This window comes from Felis catus, chromosome A2 (assembly GCF_018350175.1).
Source record: "Felis catus isolate Fca126 chromosome A2, F.catus_Fca126_mat1.0, whole genome shotgun sequence".
Lineage (NCBI taxonomy): Eukaryota > Metazoa > Chordata > Mammalia > Carnivora > Felidae > Felis > Felis catus.
The window spans coordinates 108,285,386-108,304,144 of NC_058369.1; the positions used below are offsets into that span (position 1 = coordinate 108,285,386).

Below are 18,759 nucleotides of genomic sequence, written 5' to 3' on the forward strand. Positions count from 1 at the left end.
TAAGGACACAGGAAAAGAGATGGATGGGTACAAATATAAGATATAGCTATGTCTCATAATTTTAACCATTTTAATAGGAAAAGATGATACATAAGAAACTATCATAGATTAACAATTTCTTCTATGTAGATTCAATATTTTAAAATCCTAAAGAAGAGACAATACATTTCAGGAAATGTATTATATATAATACATTATATTGTATAATGTATTATATATAATACATAATACATATACATATATATACACATACATATAATACACAATACAATATAATGTATTATATATATACATACATATATATATGTATATATGCATGTATATATATGCTGTATTAAAATAGTATTTAATACAGATACTGTATAAAAACAAGAAAGCAGTACTGTATTCTAATATTGCTTCATTTTGGCTACCACATATTGTGTTGCTCATAGCAAGAGAAAGTAGTTATTTTTAGAAGAGTAATGGGAAGTGGACAGTATTTTTTTTAAAGGGCCATGTATAAATCACCTCAAAGAGGTTATTTTCACCTGTTACTTAGCGTGCTCCTCACCTAATACATTAGTTATTTTCCTGTCTTACAGGATAGTACATGGTATGAAATAGAAGATATGTGCGATTATGAATCAGATTACACACATAAAGCTCTTTGCACAGAAGTTGGAACAGAGTAAACATTTGTTAATTTTATGTGATGATAACCCCTAAAAAACTATCTTTAGATACTAAGAATACTTACAAGGATGCCAGGGAGAGTGAAAGAATGAAAATATTTTAAAAGCGGCAATGAAACTTGTTGAGTTTAAAGTGAAGGAAAAAAGTGACAAAGCTTTATTACATGAACACATGACAAAATCTCAACAGGAATTTGCTAAAAATTTCTAGTATTTGTGTCTTTTATGCTATACCATGAATTTTGCATTGGTTTTGCTCAAAATAAAAATCTCTTATGTCATATAAAAATATATTCTCAGTAAGATGGCATCATGTATATAGGAGAATTTCAATGCATTTTAGCAGTTTTTCTATGCTGTACAGATTTTGGATAACTCTTAAATTTGAATATTCTTCCCTACAAAAGGATAGGGGAAATCCTGCTCTATGTATTTAAAATTCATGTAGTCCATAACCTTGCTAAAGAAGCCATGATTGTGGAATGAATCTTCAAATTTTATGTTAGCTTTATATTTCTACATATATAGCCTTTATATTTCTACTTATATAGCCTTGATTCATAGCCCTGTTCAGGAGTTATGTACATATATAATGATGGTTCTAGGAGGAATTAGAGCTAGATATATCTATAGAAGATAGATATAGATATATAGATATAGATATAGATATAGATATAGATATAGATATATAAAAAAGTTTATGCTTTTCTGAATTGCTAATAACAAATTATTTAGTAGTACCATCTTCATATGTGGAAGTCATATACTATTATTTGCCATTACTCTATGAAATGAAATCCATCTGTGTTCAATTCGGGACAATGAGACAAACTACAAACTGGGCGAATATCCATTTTACAAATATAAATGAAAAAGGATTGGTATCTTCACGTATAGAATTTCTAAAGAGTGGGAGAAGAAAATAACAAAATGGAAAAATGGGTAAATGACATGACAAGACATATTACAGGAAAAGAAACACAAATGGCCAATAAAGATGAAGTAATGATTCACTTTAGTGGAAAACAGGAAAATGATAATTAGAAATGCAATGAGATACTTAATCCACAGAAGAACAAGAGTTAAGATAATTCTGGCTTTGGTAAAGGAGTGTATATGTTGGTAGTGGTGAATTTTATAACCACATTGGAAAACAACTTGACATTCTCTTAATGTAATCATGCCCATTTCCTATAATCCAGCCATCTACACCTACTGTGTAACCCAGAGAAACACCGTAAATGCCATGTGCACTAGAAGATGCCTGCATGAGTTTTCAGTATAGCATTGTAAAAATAAAAGCTAGGAACAAACACTAGAGAATGGGTATTTTAATATAGTTGTACAATGAAATACTTTATAGCAATAAAAGTGAATGAATTACAACTATATGCAAAAAAAGGATACATTTTAGAAACAAAACATTCAGCAAATTAAAGGAAGTAGCAGGAAATGATATACAGGATGATACCATTTTATTGCACTCATTTTATAAGACTAAATCAAATACTGCTTGGTGATAAATTTAGGAATACATGAAAAAAATAGGGTTTGTTTAGAAAACACATGGAAATGATAAGAACTAATTATAAGATAAGAGTTTTGCCTGTGGAGTGTGAAATAGGGGGAGAATCATACAGTATTAATAATACTTCACTGACATTGTAATATTGAGTTTTGAGTGGTTTTAATTTCATTATCTTTTAAAACTATTTTCTATAATTATAAGAAATGCTAGAAAATAGAAAAATAATTATGAGTTGATATGAAGTATTATTTAAAACTGATGTAACTACTGCCCATAAACACAAACTATGTACAGTTGATAAAAATATTTGACGTCTGAATAATTTTAAAATAGGTAAGTCAAAAATTCTGTATATCATGAATATTCATAGGTCAGTATGTGTGTGTGTGTGTGTGTGTGTGTGTGTGTGTGTACGCGCATGTGTGTATGTGTGTGTGTGATTTTCCCCTTAAATCCATGAATATGTTTATGACAGTTACCACATATTTCATGAAAAAAATGGGTGCAGTCTGTTCTTTGCGTTCATAATGTGACCCGAAATAAAACTGAAATGAATCATCTGAGATGACCTCAGACGAATATGTTTACACTCTGTGATAAACTAGTCACCATGAATTTAAGTCATATAAAACCCATATGTGGTAGGTTGAATAATGGCCATAAGTTCACATGTGCCCTTTTACAATTGACTTGACTGTTCTTCAATCAAGAGATGGAGTCTATTTCTCCACCTTTGAACATTGGCTAGACGGGTCCAAAGCTGTGACCAATGGAATGTGGCAAAGTGACTTTTTTTGAGTTCCAGAGCCTTGGCTTCAAAAGGTCTTGCAATTTCACGTTCCTGAAATTGCCATGTAAGGACCTGGTCTGGCCCACTGGAGACTGCAAGGTTGTGTGGAAGGAAAATAAAGGTGCTATTGCCAGCCCAAACTGAGTGTCTTCAGGTGACCCATGTGACTGTCCAATCCAGCTGCCTCCTCCCCTAAACATATAGCCCAATAAGTGAGCCCAGGATAAAGAAACAGTGGAGTTCACATATATTGGTGAGAAATAATAAATAAGCCATTAATTTTGTGTTGGTTGGTTATGCACCAAAGATAAACACCAAGGAAAGCTGAATTTTACCAAAAACAGAAAGAAGAATCCATGACTTGGATTCTAAACCTTCCTTCACTTTCTGATTCAAGTATTCTGACCAAATATTTAGGTAGCAAGGGGCATCTGATTATACATGCTTTGTCATCTGAAGTCAAAACATATTTAATTCAGCATTCTATGTAAGGTTAAAATTCCAGCAATTTGCTCTCCTCCATTTTGGTGAGTAACAGCTACGTAGCAGGTGCTACCAGTGTTTCTTTAACATTTACTGAATAAATAATAAATGTTGAAAAGTCTTACTCTTGTTGCTGGCTGAGTATTGGCTTCCAATTCTATACAGAAAATGCCTCAGGTGGCAAACAGTCAAACTTGGTTAATGTTTTTCTTTTTTTTTTTTTTTTTTCAAAATATCTGCCCAGGCAAGATAATAATGTTGAAAAGGTAACTAAAAAGAAGGCATGACAAATTAGATTCCAGAGTTCAACAACAAGGAGGATGTTTCCTAAAGGTCAAGATACATTCTAATGGTGGTACTTGATATGATTTCAGTTCGAACCCCGGAGAAGGTTGCTAAGGATCCGTCCAAAGATATTCTCTTTGGATGCAAGTGGGATTTTCTGCACTCCAAACTGAGTCCCCACCCAAGGTCCCTACGATCTAAAGCATTGCTCCCATCACTTAGCAGGGCCTTTTGGTGCTTTGAAAAGAATGCACACTATTCCCAGCTCCTGAATGGCTCAAGTCTATGTGTCCTCTGACACTGAATGTGTCCCTAAGGTTGATCTCTAGGACCCACAATCAGTGACTATGAGACAAAAGAGTACCTCTCTGTGAGTTTTCAGGTTATTTATTTACCTTAATTTCACTTGTTTGTTTTGACCTTACACTTCAATATGACACTTAATATGACACTTAAAATAAAACAGGAGTTGGGATGGAAACGTGAATATCAGAAGTGATTTTGACAAGAGCATTAAGCCAAATATTGCCATATTTTTGAATAATCACATTTAATGGCATTTTTATCAGGATTTAGTTTTCAGATATGACTTTTGTGAATTAGGCTTATTATTTTTACTAGTATTTTTATTTCAAAAATTTATGACCTTTTAAATTGGGTATGTCAGTGCCCGGGGGGGCTCGATCAGTTTAGCATCTGACTTTGGCTCAGGTCATGATCTCGCAGTTTGTGAGTTCCAGCCCCATGTTGGGCTCTATGCCCATAGCCCAGAGCCTGGAGCCTGCTTCAGATTCTGTGTCTCCTTCTCTCTCTGACCCTCCCCCACTCATGCTGTCTCTCTCTCTCTCTCTCTCTCAAAAATAAATATTAAACAAAATAAAAAATAAATAATAAATTGGGTATTTCTCTTTCTGGGTATTTTTAATTTTATGGTTTTCTATTACTATTGTGAAAAATTTTCCATTTACAAGGAATGTATTTAAATTTTAAAAGATGAGATAATTAAAGAAAAATATTGAGATGAATCAAAGTGACTTGCAGATATATCATTAGTTGTTTGTTTTTCTTTTCTACAGAAGTAGGTTCTTCCCAAGAAGTTCCCAATCCTAACGAAAAAGGTTACACAATCTTTCTCATGACTCTATGAGAAATAAAGTAAGCTGCTGTATATTACAGCCATAATTTTATTTATCCATATATTCTTTTTATTAGCTTGACTTCCCAGATTGAGGAATGAGCCAGCTATGGCAAGTGAGTATGTCTATGAATGCTTCACTTAGGGCCTTGGAGGTTATGGGAAATGGTTTAGATTTTATTCTACATGCATTTAAACCTATTTAGCAGTTTAAATTAAATTTGATCATGGTGTTATACATATAAAATATATTGGAAAGTATCAAGAATAAAGTGATGAATATTTAGGAGTGCACTGTAGTAGACCTGACAAGATAAGCTAGCACTTTCAATTAGGATTGTGACAAGGGGGATGAAGTTGAATTAGTATCTTAGTGTAGAAGCAACAGAAATTGCTGAGTGTATGTGGGTGGCAAAAGAGAGGGTTAAAACAAGAATGACTCCTGGATTTATGAAATGAGTAAAAGTGTCTATGGCACCTATTTATTCAGATGTAAATCTACTGATATGGAAAAAGATATGTAGGAAAAGGCATGAAGAGCTCACTTTTGCACATGCAATTGTATGATGTGCCTATGCCATTCAAGAGAAGATCTTAAATAGGTAATAGAATGTGTGAGTCTACAGATGAGGTTAGAGGTCTGGTCCAGGCATAAAAATGTGGGAGTCAACACAACATCCATAGTGTCCAAAGAAGTAGAAATGAGTAAGGGTGGATAGAGAAGAAAGCAGGATCCAGGCCCTAAAGAATGCTAACAGTGAGGTGTGCCTGGGTGGTTCAGTCAGTTAAGCATCTGACTCTTGATTTCTGCTCAGGTCATTGTCTTGCAGTTTGCAGGTTCGAGTTCCAGATGGGTTTGAATCCTGTCTCTCTTATATACAGGATCATGGCCTTGGGCAACTTACTTGTCTTCTTAATGTCTCAATTTCCTCATCTGTTAAATGTGACTCAAAGTAGCATTTTCAGTATAAAGTTGTTGTATTTAAGGAAATAATATTTACAAACCACTTAGAATACTAACTGCAGCATTTTATTTTTTTATTTTTTATTTTTTTTTCAACGTTTATTTATTTTTGGGACAGAGAGAGACAGAGCATGAACGGGGGAGGGGCAGAGAGAGAGGGAGACACAGAATTGGAAACAGGCTCCAGGCTCTGAGCCATCAGCCCAGAGCCTTACGTGGGGCTCGAACTCACGGACCGCGAGATCGTGACCTGGCTGAAGTCGGATGCTTAACCGACTGAGCCACCCAGGCGCCCCTAACTGCAGCATTTTAAAACTAAAATTACCTATGATATTTATTGGTAAAAATTTAAATAAATGATGACATAACCAAAAAGCTTATATATGGATGTAGTTTGAAGCTTTCTGATTATTTTAGTAATAAATCTATAAACAAAAAATCAGCAACTAAACTCCTAGTTCTATTCCTTTCTTGCTAAGCTAGGCAGATGACATGATTATCTATGGAGAAAATTGGAAAGGATCAACAAAACACTCTTAGAACTAGTAAGTGATTAGGGCAAGTTTACAGTATACAGCATTAATATAAAAAGTCTATCATTCTCCTACATACCAGGAATGAATGGAACTTGAAATTTAAAAGTGCAATGCCATTCATATTACAACTAAATAATAATGATAATAATAATAATAATAATAATAATAATAATAATTACTCAGGTAATAAATCTAACAAAATACTGTATGTACAAGATCTGTATGAGGAAAATTATAAAACTGCAAGAATGAAATAAAAAACTAAATAAATGGATAGATACTCCCTATTCATGGATATGAATCTATACTGTCAACATGTTAAGATATCAATATTGTCAAGATGTCAGTTCTTCCAACTAGATTCAACGCAATCAACATCAAAATCCCAGCAAATTATTTTGTGATATCAACATACTTATTCTAGTTTACATGAAGAGGCAGAAGACCCAGAATAGCCAACACAATTTTGAAGGAGAAGGAAAATGCTGGTGGACTGATACTACCTGACTTCAAGCCTTACTGTAAAGCAACGTTGATCAAGGCAGTGTGGTACTGGTGAAGGAAGAGGCAATTATATCAATGGAACAGAATAAACAGCCAGGAAATTGACGCACATACATACAGTCAACTGATCTTTGACAAGGGAGCAGGTACAATGCAGTGGAGCAGTCTTTTCAACAAATGGTGCTGAAAGAAATGGACACACACACACACACACACATGAATCTAGACAGACATTACACACTTCATTAAAAAAATACTCAAAATTTACTAAAAAATCACAGATTTAAATTAAAAAATGCAGAAGTATAAAATTCCTAGAAGATAATATAGGAGAAAACATAGATGATCTTGGGGATAGTGGAGCATTTTTGTACCTAACACCGAAGACACAATCCAAAGAAATAATTTATAAGCTGAATTTTTTAAATTAAAAACTTCCACTATGCAAAAGATGGTGTCAAAAGAATGACAAGACAAGCCACAGACTAACAGAAGAGTTTCCTAAAAACACATATGAGGGACTATTATCCATAATATACAAAGAACTCTTAAAACTCAACAATAAGAAACCTACCCAATTTTTTAAAATGGGCCAAAGATCTTAACAGACACCTCACCAAAGAGCATATGCAAATGGAAAATAATCCTAGGAAAAGATTCTCCACATCATCTGTCAACAGGGAAATGCAAATGAAAACAATGATGTATCACTACACACCTATTAGAACGGCCAAAATCTGGAACACTGCCAACACCAAATGCTGGTGAGGATAGGAAGCAAAAGGAAATCTCATTCAGGGATGCAAAAGGGTATGGCCATTTTGGAAGACGGTTTGAGGATTTCTTACAAAACTAAACATACTCTTATCATATGATCCTGCAATTGTGTTCCTTCATATTTGCCCAGATGAACTGAAAATTTATGACTACACAAAAACCTGTATGGGAGTGTTTATAGCATTGCTATTCATAATTGCCAAAAGCAACCAAAATTTCCTTACATAGGTTAATGAATAAACTGTGGTATACACAAAAAAATGGAAAATTGTTCAGCACAGAAAACAAAACAAAAGGGCTGTGCATCCATAAAAAGACATGGAGAAAGCTTAAATGCATACTACTAAGTAAAAGAAGACAATCTGAAAATATTTCATACTATCTGATTCCAACTATATGATTTTCTGAAAAGGCAGAACTATGAGCACAGTAAAAAGATGAGTGGATGTTAGGGACTAAGGAGCACACAGATAACAAGCAGAGCACAGAGGAGTTTTAGGACAGTGGAAATTCCCGGTATGATACCATAATAATAGATATCTGTTACTATACATGTGTCCACACCACAAATTTTCAACACCAGTAGAAAACCATAAGGTAAATTATGGACTTTGGGTGACTATGATGTGTCAACCTAGGTTCATTGATTATAACAAATGCACCACTCTGGTAGAGGATGTTGGTAATGGAAGAGGCTATCCATGTGCAGGGGCAGGAGGAATATGGGAAATCTCTTTCTTCCCCTCAGTTTTGCTGGAAAACTTCAATTGCTCTAAAAAAACAGTTTTAATTTTTAAAAACTCATGGCTCATGGTTTCATGACATCAGTTCCGTTACTTTACAGTGACACCTCAAATAAATAGAAGCCCCTGGACTCTGACAGCACAGCTGGGGGAAGCATCTCTCCCATCCAAGGTGTGCTGCTCCCTGTCACTGCCAACAGCATTCAAGTGTCTTTAACTGAAGCTTTGACTTCTCTCTGGTTGTCCAGACCTATCTCTTACATATTTTTTTTCTCAGTTTCTATTACAAAGCTCTGAACAGGTAATCTTGGCTTAAAGAACGAAAAGACTTCACGATATAGGATTAAAAATAATATACGTTCACGAAGGAATGTAGTATCACAAAGAAAAAAAAATCAAGTCACAACACATAAACATAACCAGTAATAAATGGTGGGTGTATTTTCTTACCATCTACTGTCTCTTCTTTGAATTGTGTGTTTGTGCAGAACAGATTAATAACCCTACCAGCAAGAAGATAACTATGAAATCAATAAACATAATCCTATCAAATAAAACTGAACCCGGTGATCTATCCCCATTTCCGGCTTTTCCTACCAGATTCTTCCCATGTCAGTTCATGGGTAACTCCATTCTTTTATTTCCTCACACTAAAACCACTGGAGTCTTTCGTTTTTTGTTGTTGTTGTTTTCCCATTCTTCTCATTTGACCTGTCAGCAAAACTTACCTTTTCTACTTTAAAATTCCTTCCTGAATCTGACCACTTCTCACCTTCTTTGGGATGCCAGCTTCTCTCACTTGCATGTTTACAATAGCATCCTAACTGCTATCCTTAGTCCTCTTGCTACCCCCTTTCATTTGCCTTCAACTGAGCCATCAAAGTGATCTTAAAATGTAAGTCAGCTGATACACTTCCTGTGCTCAAACTCTCTGGGTGGAATCATTTCAGCTGGAGTAAAATGGATAATAACAAGACCAAAAGGAGCTATGTGGTCTGACCTCTGCTACTGCTCTGACCACATTTTCTACCACTTTCCTTCTTGCTTATTCAATTCCAAACATGTGCAGTATTCTAAGAACATGCTAGGTACATCCCGCCTCAGCATCTTTGCACTTGATGTTGCCTTTATCTGCTCTTCCCCAGGAATCCACATGGCTTTTGCCCTCATATCAGGTCTTAACTGAAATGCCACCAGCCTTTGCTAGGTACCATGTTTTAGAAAAAATTTTGCCTTCTCCATCTCTGATTTTTCACCATAGTACTTAGCATTATCTAATAAACCATATACATGAATATAAATATATGTGTATTTGTATATAAATGTTTGTCTGAGTTACTGTCTGCACCCTCCTCAACTATCGCAGACAGAAACTAGGGAGGCCCATAGTCCCTACCCTGGCTGTATATGACCTGTCAGCCTGTACAATCCCCTCCCCTGGAGTGTACGAGAAGCCTGTGACTTGCTTCTAGTCAACAGAATATGGCATAGATGAAGACATAGCAGATGTAATTAAGGTCCTAAATCAGTTGTTTTTCATTTGATAAAACATAAGATCATCCTGGAGGAGCCTAGGTTGATCAGCTGAAAGCTCTTAAAAGAGGGGTTGAGCTCTTCCTGAAACAAGTTCCTCCTTGCTGGCTTATGAAGTGCACAGCCATGTTGAGGAAGCCCATGTGGCATGGACGTACAGGCAGCCTCTGGGACCTGAGGGCAGTCTCCAGTCAAAAGCCAGCAAAAAGCTGGTGCCCTAAGTCATACAGCTGCAAGGAAATGAGTTCTGTCAACAACGTGAATGAGTTTGAAAGTGGATTTTTCCGTAGTTGAGCCTCCAGATGAGAACACAATCTGGCCAATACTTACCTTAAATGCAGTCTCTTGAGACGCTGAGCAGAGTTCTGAGCAAAACTACTCCTGACCTCCTGACCCATGGGAACTATTAGATAATAAATGTGTGTTGTTTTAAGCCACTAAATTTGTGGTAATTTGTTACACAGCAATCAAAAATTAATACACTGATTAAAATCTAATCTCCACAAAGACAGGGCTTTTGCTCTGTTTTTACTGGGGCAGGTGTTCAGTAAGTGTTGAATAAATGTTTCTGCCTGCCATTTAAAGCATTAGGCAAGCTGGTTCTATCTTCTGTGGGCATTTTTTTACCTCCTATCAGGATCCACACGTTGGGCTGTTGTTACTAGGCTCCTCTCATCACTTAAACAGTCCATGGTCTCCCCTGCTTCCAGACTTTTCACTGTACTCTCCCTTTAGTCAAGGTACATTCCCTCCATCTTCCTCCCTACTTGTCCAAATTCTACCCAGCTCTTGCACACATCTTCAGCAGATACAAATTGGTTTACCATGCAGCAGTGATGTGTTTCTATTTTAATGATTTAAACTAAAAACTGGAAATTAGATTTTACGTTTTTTCCAAAGTCTTAATTCAAAGTTTGGGGCACCTTGGTGGCTCAGTTGGTTAAGTGTTGGACTTTGGCTCAGGTGATGGTCTCATGGTTCGTGAGTTCGAGCCCTGCATCGAGCTCTGTGATGACAGCTCAGAGTCTGGAGCCTGCTTCAGATTCTGTGTCTCCCTCTCTCTCTGCTCCTGCCCTGCTCTCACTCTGTCTCTCTCTTTCTCTCAAAAATAAAGATTAAAAAAAAATTTAACAAAGTCATTGCACGTTCTTTTGGAATCAACTCAAATTATTTGGCCAATAATAACCAGGTATTCTCAGGTTTATTTTTTTCATTTTTTGTAATGATCTTTTTTTAAAAACATTATTTTAAATTTGTGTGTGTAGTTTGTGTATGAATGCATGTGTATAATACACATGTATACAACTGTTATTGATAAGATTCATTACTTAAATACCAAGTATTATGCTAGATTCTATTGACTCTATTGCCTTTACTCCTTGAATACCAAAACAATCCCCATAGGATGTTTATTCTCCTTTTTGCTGAGGGAGCTAAGCTAAGAGAGCTAAGATGTGGTTGTTCTAGAAAAGTTCCTGAAGGCCGCATAACCATTTGGCAGCGCTGGGAATGACACTTAGGTTATTTGACTTCAAAGCCAATGCTTCTTCTAGTACCTTAACTATCTCCTCAATTAAGTAAGAAGTTATATGAAACAAAATACACATAGGATCAAAATATCTGTAAACAGCATTTGCTATTATCTTATAGACCTATACACTTACTAAAAATAGCTACTCATCTTTGACTTTGTAATCTTCCTTTTAAAGGCTCATCAAGTTTATACATTTTTAAAGCTACTGATGGAAGACAATTAAACAACCACAAATTCACAGACATATATTAGAACAAATTACACTTGGCTACTAGAAAAAAAAATGTGTGCTGTATTTTAGTGAGAAATGTATGAATAAAAGAATGTTTTCTGTCAGATTTCCTGTGAATGAAAAAGTTAAAAAAAAAAGCATATGAGTTGGTGCTCAAAATATTATAACCAACCTAGCTAAAGAAATGTACAAGGATACGGACTAACCACTGCACACACTAAATAAACCACTAAGCATTTGTATAGCAGTTAGTTATGTTTATAAATAGCCACAGCACCCCTCCCTTACTTCATATTCTTGCACATAGAAGCTAAAGAGAATAGTAGGATCATTCTCATTTTAGTTTTTCGATGAACCCCCATACTGTTCTCCAGAGTGTCCGCACCAGTTTTCATTCCCACCAACAGTGCAAGAGGGTTCCCCTTTTTCTTCATCATTGCCAACACCTGTTGTTTCTTGTATTGTTAATTTTAGCCATTCTGACAAGTGTGTGGTGTTATTTCATCATAGTTTTCATTTGTGTTTCCCTGATGATGGGTGAGGTTGAACATTATTCATGTATCTGTTGGCCACCTGGATGTCTTCTTTGGAAAAGTGTCTATTCATGTCTTCTACCCTGTTATCCAGCAATTGCACTATTAGGTATTTACCCAAAGGATACAAAACTACAGATTCTACAGATTCAGAGGTGCATGCACTCCAACGTGTATAGCAGCATTATCAACAATAGCCAAACTATGGAGAGAGCTCAAATGTCCATCGACTGATGAATGGATAAAGAAGATGTGGTATACACATACAATGGAATATTGGTCAGCCAACAAAAAGAATGAAATCTTGCCATTTGCAACAATGCAGGTGGAGAATGTATTATTCTAAGTGAGATAAGTAAGTCAGAGAAAGACAAATATCATTTGATTTCACTCATATGTGGAATTTAAGAAACAAAACAGATGAATATATGGGAAGGGGTGAGGAAGAGAAGAGAGGAAAATAAAGCATAATAGATTCTTAATGATAGAGAACAAACTATGGGTTGATGGAGGGAGGTGGGTGGGAGATGGTCTAGATCCATGATGGGTGTTAAGAAGGGCCTTTAACAACAAGCCCCCCTTGTTGTGACAAGCACTGGATGTTGTATGTAAGTGATAAATTATTCAATTCTACTCCTGAAACCAATAACACACTGTATGTTGGTTAACTAAAATTCAGATTAAAAAAGAAAAAAGCTAAAGGGAGTAAATCTTCCACAAACAGGTCACAGGATCAAATTTAAATTCTACTTTGTACTTCTGCTCAGAATTATAACTACCTAAGCACTGTTTTATAACCTAAGTACAAAATAACATAAGGTCAATTTTCCATTCTGTGTGTGCTTGTGTGTATGTGATTAAAGTTGTAAGTATAGCCAGCAGCGTGTTTGCTTAGTGTAGAAGGATTGTTATCATGCAAATCTATGGCATTTGACTTACTTAATGAAGCAGTATACCAGAAAGCCTCCAACCAGCCTTCTAGATAAATAGAGAAGAGTCACAGGGCTACAAGTTGATGTTGCCAATAAATACAACATTAATTTATAAAAGAAGGGATTAATTGCTTCAATGACACTGATTCTAAAGATAACTTCAAAGAAAAATGATGAGAACAGTGTGTCCCCATAGTATAATCACTGCAAGTCAGTAACCCCTGATTCCTATTGAATGGAGTCACTCAGGCCATTTATTAGGCTTCTAAACTCCTTATGTGGGCAAAGAATAGTTTTACTAATACTATGATAAATGGTAAAAATTCATGTAAAGTTCTAAGAAATGTGAGGAAAACACAAATTTGAAATTCATAATTAAGAATATAAAAACTGGGGTGCCTGGGTGGCTAGGCTGATTAAGCGACCAACTCTTGATTTCGGCTCAGATCATGATTTTACAGTTCAGGAATTCAAGTCCCACATCAGGCTCCCCACTGACCACGCAGAGACTGCTTGGGATTATCTCTCTCCCCTCTCTCTCTGCCCCTGCTGTGCTATCTTTCTCTCTCTCAAAATAAGTGAAATAAACTTAAAAAATTTATTAAGAATGTAAGAGCTGATAACTAGTTTCTTAAAGTTTGAATTTAAATTTGGGGCGCCTGGGTGGCGCAGTCGGTTAAGCGTCCGACTTCAGCCAGGTCACGATCTCGCGGTCCCTGAGTTCCAGCCCCGCGTCGGGCTCTGGGCTGATGGCTCAGAGCCTGGAGCCTGTTTCCGATTCTGTGTCTCCCTCTCTCTGCCCCTCCCCCGTTCATGCTCTGTCTCTCTCTGTCCCAAAAATAAATAAACGTTGAAAAAAAAAATAAAAATTTTGAATTTAAATTAAAAAGTAAAAGAATTGATAACTAGTCTTTTTTTTTTAACTTTAGAAAACGTGGAAGAAAAGGCTGCTTCACAAGTGAAATGCTGATCATAAAATACTTGCCCAGTCTTTACCATATAGTTATTGACCTCCAGTCAGAGAAGACTTATTCAGTGTTAACCATGGAAATTCAATCATTAATAATAAAAATGATGATAATACCTTAATAATAGCAGTACTAATATTTTAAATGATAATTATAGAATAATCATATTAATATGAACAATGATAATAACTAAATTGTATCAAGGACTTGCTATGTGGTACCCTTTGTGTCATTGAATTTATCCACAAACCATAAGAAATAGATAGCATTAGTACACCATTTTAAAGAAATGTTTAATAGGCATATCACAGTCAATGTTTACTCTTGAAGAATAGGCTACATGTGTACCTAGATGGGCAGGAATGGGTTCTGTAAAGAGTAGGTGAATAGACTGAAACATTTTGCCATTATGTCTTCCCTCCCCTTCATTTTACTTTTAAATCACAGATAATTCAGAGGTAAAGTATTGAAACCATTAGTCTTTTCAAAACATTTTTGTAGTCAAATTAGTAAGACCTTTTATTTTGGTCTTCACATTTCTCAAAGTACTTTTGCTTCATTGTAAAAATATCTTTTATCTAAATTCCTTGAGATGAATAAGTATTGCTATCATTACATGGAAGAAAATGTTTTTAGATAATTAAGAGCTACAGTGTCAGACTGTCTGAGTTTGTATCCTGACTTGTTCAGTTCTTAATTATATTAACTCAAACTAGTTTTCAACCTCTCTGTAGCTCAAAATTTTTTCATTATACAAATAATAATAGTAACCAGATCATGAGTCACACTGATATATAGATTAAATGAAGTAATAGGAGTAGGGCATTTAGAACATAGTAAAATCTAGGTGTATGTTAACTCTCATTTGGCAAGTAAACAACCTGAAGAACAGAGTCCAAGGTCAGAGAGTCAGAACTAAAAATTCATAATCATGACTTTTAGATTCCACATTACTGCTCCTCTATATCCACCATGCCAATTGTTGCCAAACTTGACTTTTGGATCCTGAGGTAAACCAAAGAATTATTCCAAGGGATCTTCAATTTCATAAAAGTGATAATAATAATAGGATATAATATATATTAAGCTTGTACTGTATGTTAACCACTATGCCAAATCTCTTATACAGATTTTCATTTAATCAAAATCCTATTAGATAGATATTATTACTTATCCATTTATAGATAAGGAAAGTAAGTCTAAGAATATTTAAGTTGATAAATAACTGTCCAAGGACACAGTAGTAATTTCCTGGGTTAGAAATCAAATTCAGTCAATGTGGCTTAAAAGCTCAAATCTTAACCACTAACTTTTACCTACTGACTTAACATAAATAAATAAATGGACAGCATCTCACCACTAAAATTCATCATATTCAAAAGTTGGACACACCACACTGTCCTCCACTATCCCATCATCAAAGAACCTCAAATGCAGTGTAGTTCTCCAAGCATATATTCCACTTGTTTATACCATGGCTGCCTTAAAGAACCCACATTTTCCATTTGTTTCTGGAGCATTTAAGATAAACTACTACAATATACCCAAGAGTAGATTCACTAAATGGTACCGGTTTCTTTCATACCTATAATTATAATATCTGTCCTCATGCAGAGTGTGAAAATATATACATATTTTTGGCATGTATATTTCCAAATACATTGAATAAGTGTAATTTAAGCTTCATCATTTTGCTTGAAGTTGTATTCTCAAGAAAAGATAAAAGTACATAATACATAAACTTTATTTAGTGCCTATTTAGATGCACAATTTATTCAATTAGATGATATCTAGTATCCTGATACTAAGATTTTATGCTTCATTTTTTAAATTTGCATGACTTTTAAAGTAGAAAATATATTCAGGTGGTGCAGAAATTTTAAAGGTAGTAAAGAATATCAACTTAATGGAAAATCTTCCTCATATTTCTTAATCCTAGTCATATAATTCACCTTCCCACAGGCAACCATACAGTAAGTTCTTATTACCTTTCCATATATATTTACATTATATAAACTTACATATATATATGTTTACATATATATACTTACATATATATATGTTTACATATAAATATATGTATTTATATGTATATTATACATATTATAATATACATATGTATATTACATATACATATAAACTTACATATATATATGTTTACATATATATACTTACATATATATATGTTTACATATATATACTTACATATATATATGTTTACATATATAAACTTACATATATATAAATATATACATATACATATACATGTAAATGTATATGTACATATGTATATATGTACATATATGTATATATGTATATGTATGTATATATATAAACTTATATATAAACTTATATCAACTGTATATATAAACTTATATATATAAACTTTTATAGTATATATAAACTTATATATATGCACGTATATACATATACATACACATACAGATATATATGTATATGTATATATGTATATATAAATTTCCCCTTCCTCATTTTTATATTCATATGCCTTCTGTGGTGGTGCCAAATTGTTTTCCAAAGAGCTTGTTCCAATTTACGGTCATTACTAATTTATAAAACTGCCTGTTTTAGTTTTTCCATCAATACTGGGAGAATATTTGCATTTATGTTTCATGCTTAAACAAGGTTACATATGCTGGGCATGTTAGCAGGCTCATCAGCACCAAAGTTAAACAATATAAACCTTAATTTAAAAGAATAAAGTTATGTGCATTAACTCTTTAGTGATAAGAATAAAGATTTTGTTAACACACATCTAAGATCTGAAACAATAAATATATACCCAAAAGCTTTTGGAAGTTCTTGGAAGAGAAGTTTTAATCATCACAGAAGGTTAAATTATAACTTAAATTTTTCAGTTGTAGAAAAATCTCAGTGACATCAGTGATTTTATTTCTATAGAATCATTATCTTTTGTGGGCAACTGATAAGATGTTTTAATCACCTTAAAAACCTAAGAAGAAAAAATCTCAAATGGCAGGATCTCTGCCAAAAACTTTTTAAAAAATTATTTGTTTCCTTGTTGAAAGCCAACTATGTGACTGAATTTTTCCTCATAAACATCACGCAATATAATTTGTCCAACAAGTCTAGGAGATTAATGATATCAATACATATTTAAACACCAGAAAAATGAAACTCCACAATATTAACTAGCTCCAGGTGACACAATTAATATGGTATGGTAAGTAAATGAATAGGTAAATGTTTCCCATAAGTACTAGTCACAAGATAAATAGACAAAACATTGTTGAATGAAAAGATTAAACATATGATAGCTGTATAATTGTGCTAAGCCACCTAAAAAAATATGTCTTACCTCTAAAGCAAATGACAAAGAAGGAGTGAAAGGCTTCAGATGACCAAATCTACACAACATTAAGAACACCAAGCAACGGAAAGTTTCCAGTATAGCTGCCTTAGGTCTGAAATAAATATCATTGACATGTATTAGCTTTAATATGTTCTTTGTATGTTTACATGTTATAATTCATATGATGAAACACATTTTTTTCTAATTTTCAAGAAATACACGGTATGTTAATGTATTTAAGGAGCATGTGTCTCTGAAGTTGTTTGAAAACAGCCATCACACTAAGAAATAAAATGCATTTTCTTTTTAAAGAAAATCAGTTCCTAATCAATCTATTGCTTAGCTTGAGCACTGATGAGTTAGGATGAAGCATACACTCAATTAATAAATAAAATATCAAAGAACTAAATTTCTAGGATCCAAAGTAAATGAGACTCCTGCCACTCACTAAATACTTTTATACTTCATTCATTTCATTTCATTTTTATTTTTTTTAAATAATGTTGATTATTTATTATTGAGAGAGAGAGAGAGAGACTGCACAAGCAGGAGAGGGTTAGAGAGAGAGGGAGACACAGAATCTGAAGCAGGCTCCAGGCTCTGAGCTGTCATCACAGAGCCCAACGTGGGGCTCGAACTCACGGACCGCGAGATCATGACCTGAGCCGATGCTTAACCGACTGAGCCACCCAGGCGCCCCATACTTCATTCATTTTATTTATTTATTTATTTATTTATTTATTTATTTATTTATTTATTTATTTATTTATTTTTATTTTTTTACTTCATTCATTTTAAAAATGACTTGCAGGGGTGCTTAGGTGGCTCAGTGGGTTAGGCTTCCAACTCTTGGTTTTGGTTCATGTCATGATCTCACGATTTGTGAGATGGAGCCACATGTCGTCCTCTGACCTGACAGCATGGAGCCTGCTTGGGATTCTTTCCCTCTCTCTCTGTTCCTCCGCCCACCCCCCTCTCTCTCTCAAAATAAAAAATATTTTAAAAAAGAGAAAAAAATGACTTGTAAGGAAGACTTTAACTCTTCTAAAATAATGAACTGTCAATTTCTGAAATATTGGGAAAACGGATAATGTATGATTATGCCTAATATGATACGTAGCACAATTATAGTCCTTTGTTATCTATTTTGTGATGTTCATTTTTTGTATGCATGGTATTCTTAAAATTCAAACTCTAAAATAAGTGAACTAAGCATGTTTATGTATTTGAAACAGCATCAAATATCAAGCACAGGTAAGTGTTTACAAATTATC

The 18,759-nt window shown here is 34.3% G+C and overlaps 1 protein-coding gene across 7 annotated transcripts in view; it reads right to left on the reverse strand.

Moving 5' to 3' along the window:
* AGMO (alkylglycerol monooxygenase) overlaps window positions 1-18,759 on the reverse strand; it is a 386,647-nt gene that overhangs the window by 129,495 nt on the left and 238,393 nt on the right. For all 7 annotated transcript variants that reach the window (XM_019825539.3, XM_006929227.5, XM_011280414.4 and 4 more), the window contains one exon: window positions 17,492-17,597. In XM_019825539.3, coding sequence (XP_019681098.2) covers window positions 17,492-17,597 — 106 coding nt within the window. The remainder of the gene's footprint in view (window positions 1-17,491; window positions 17,598-18,759) is intronic.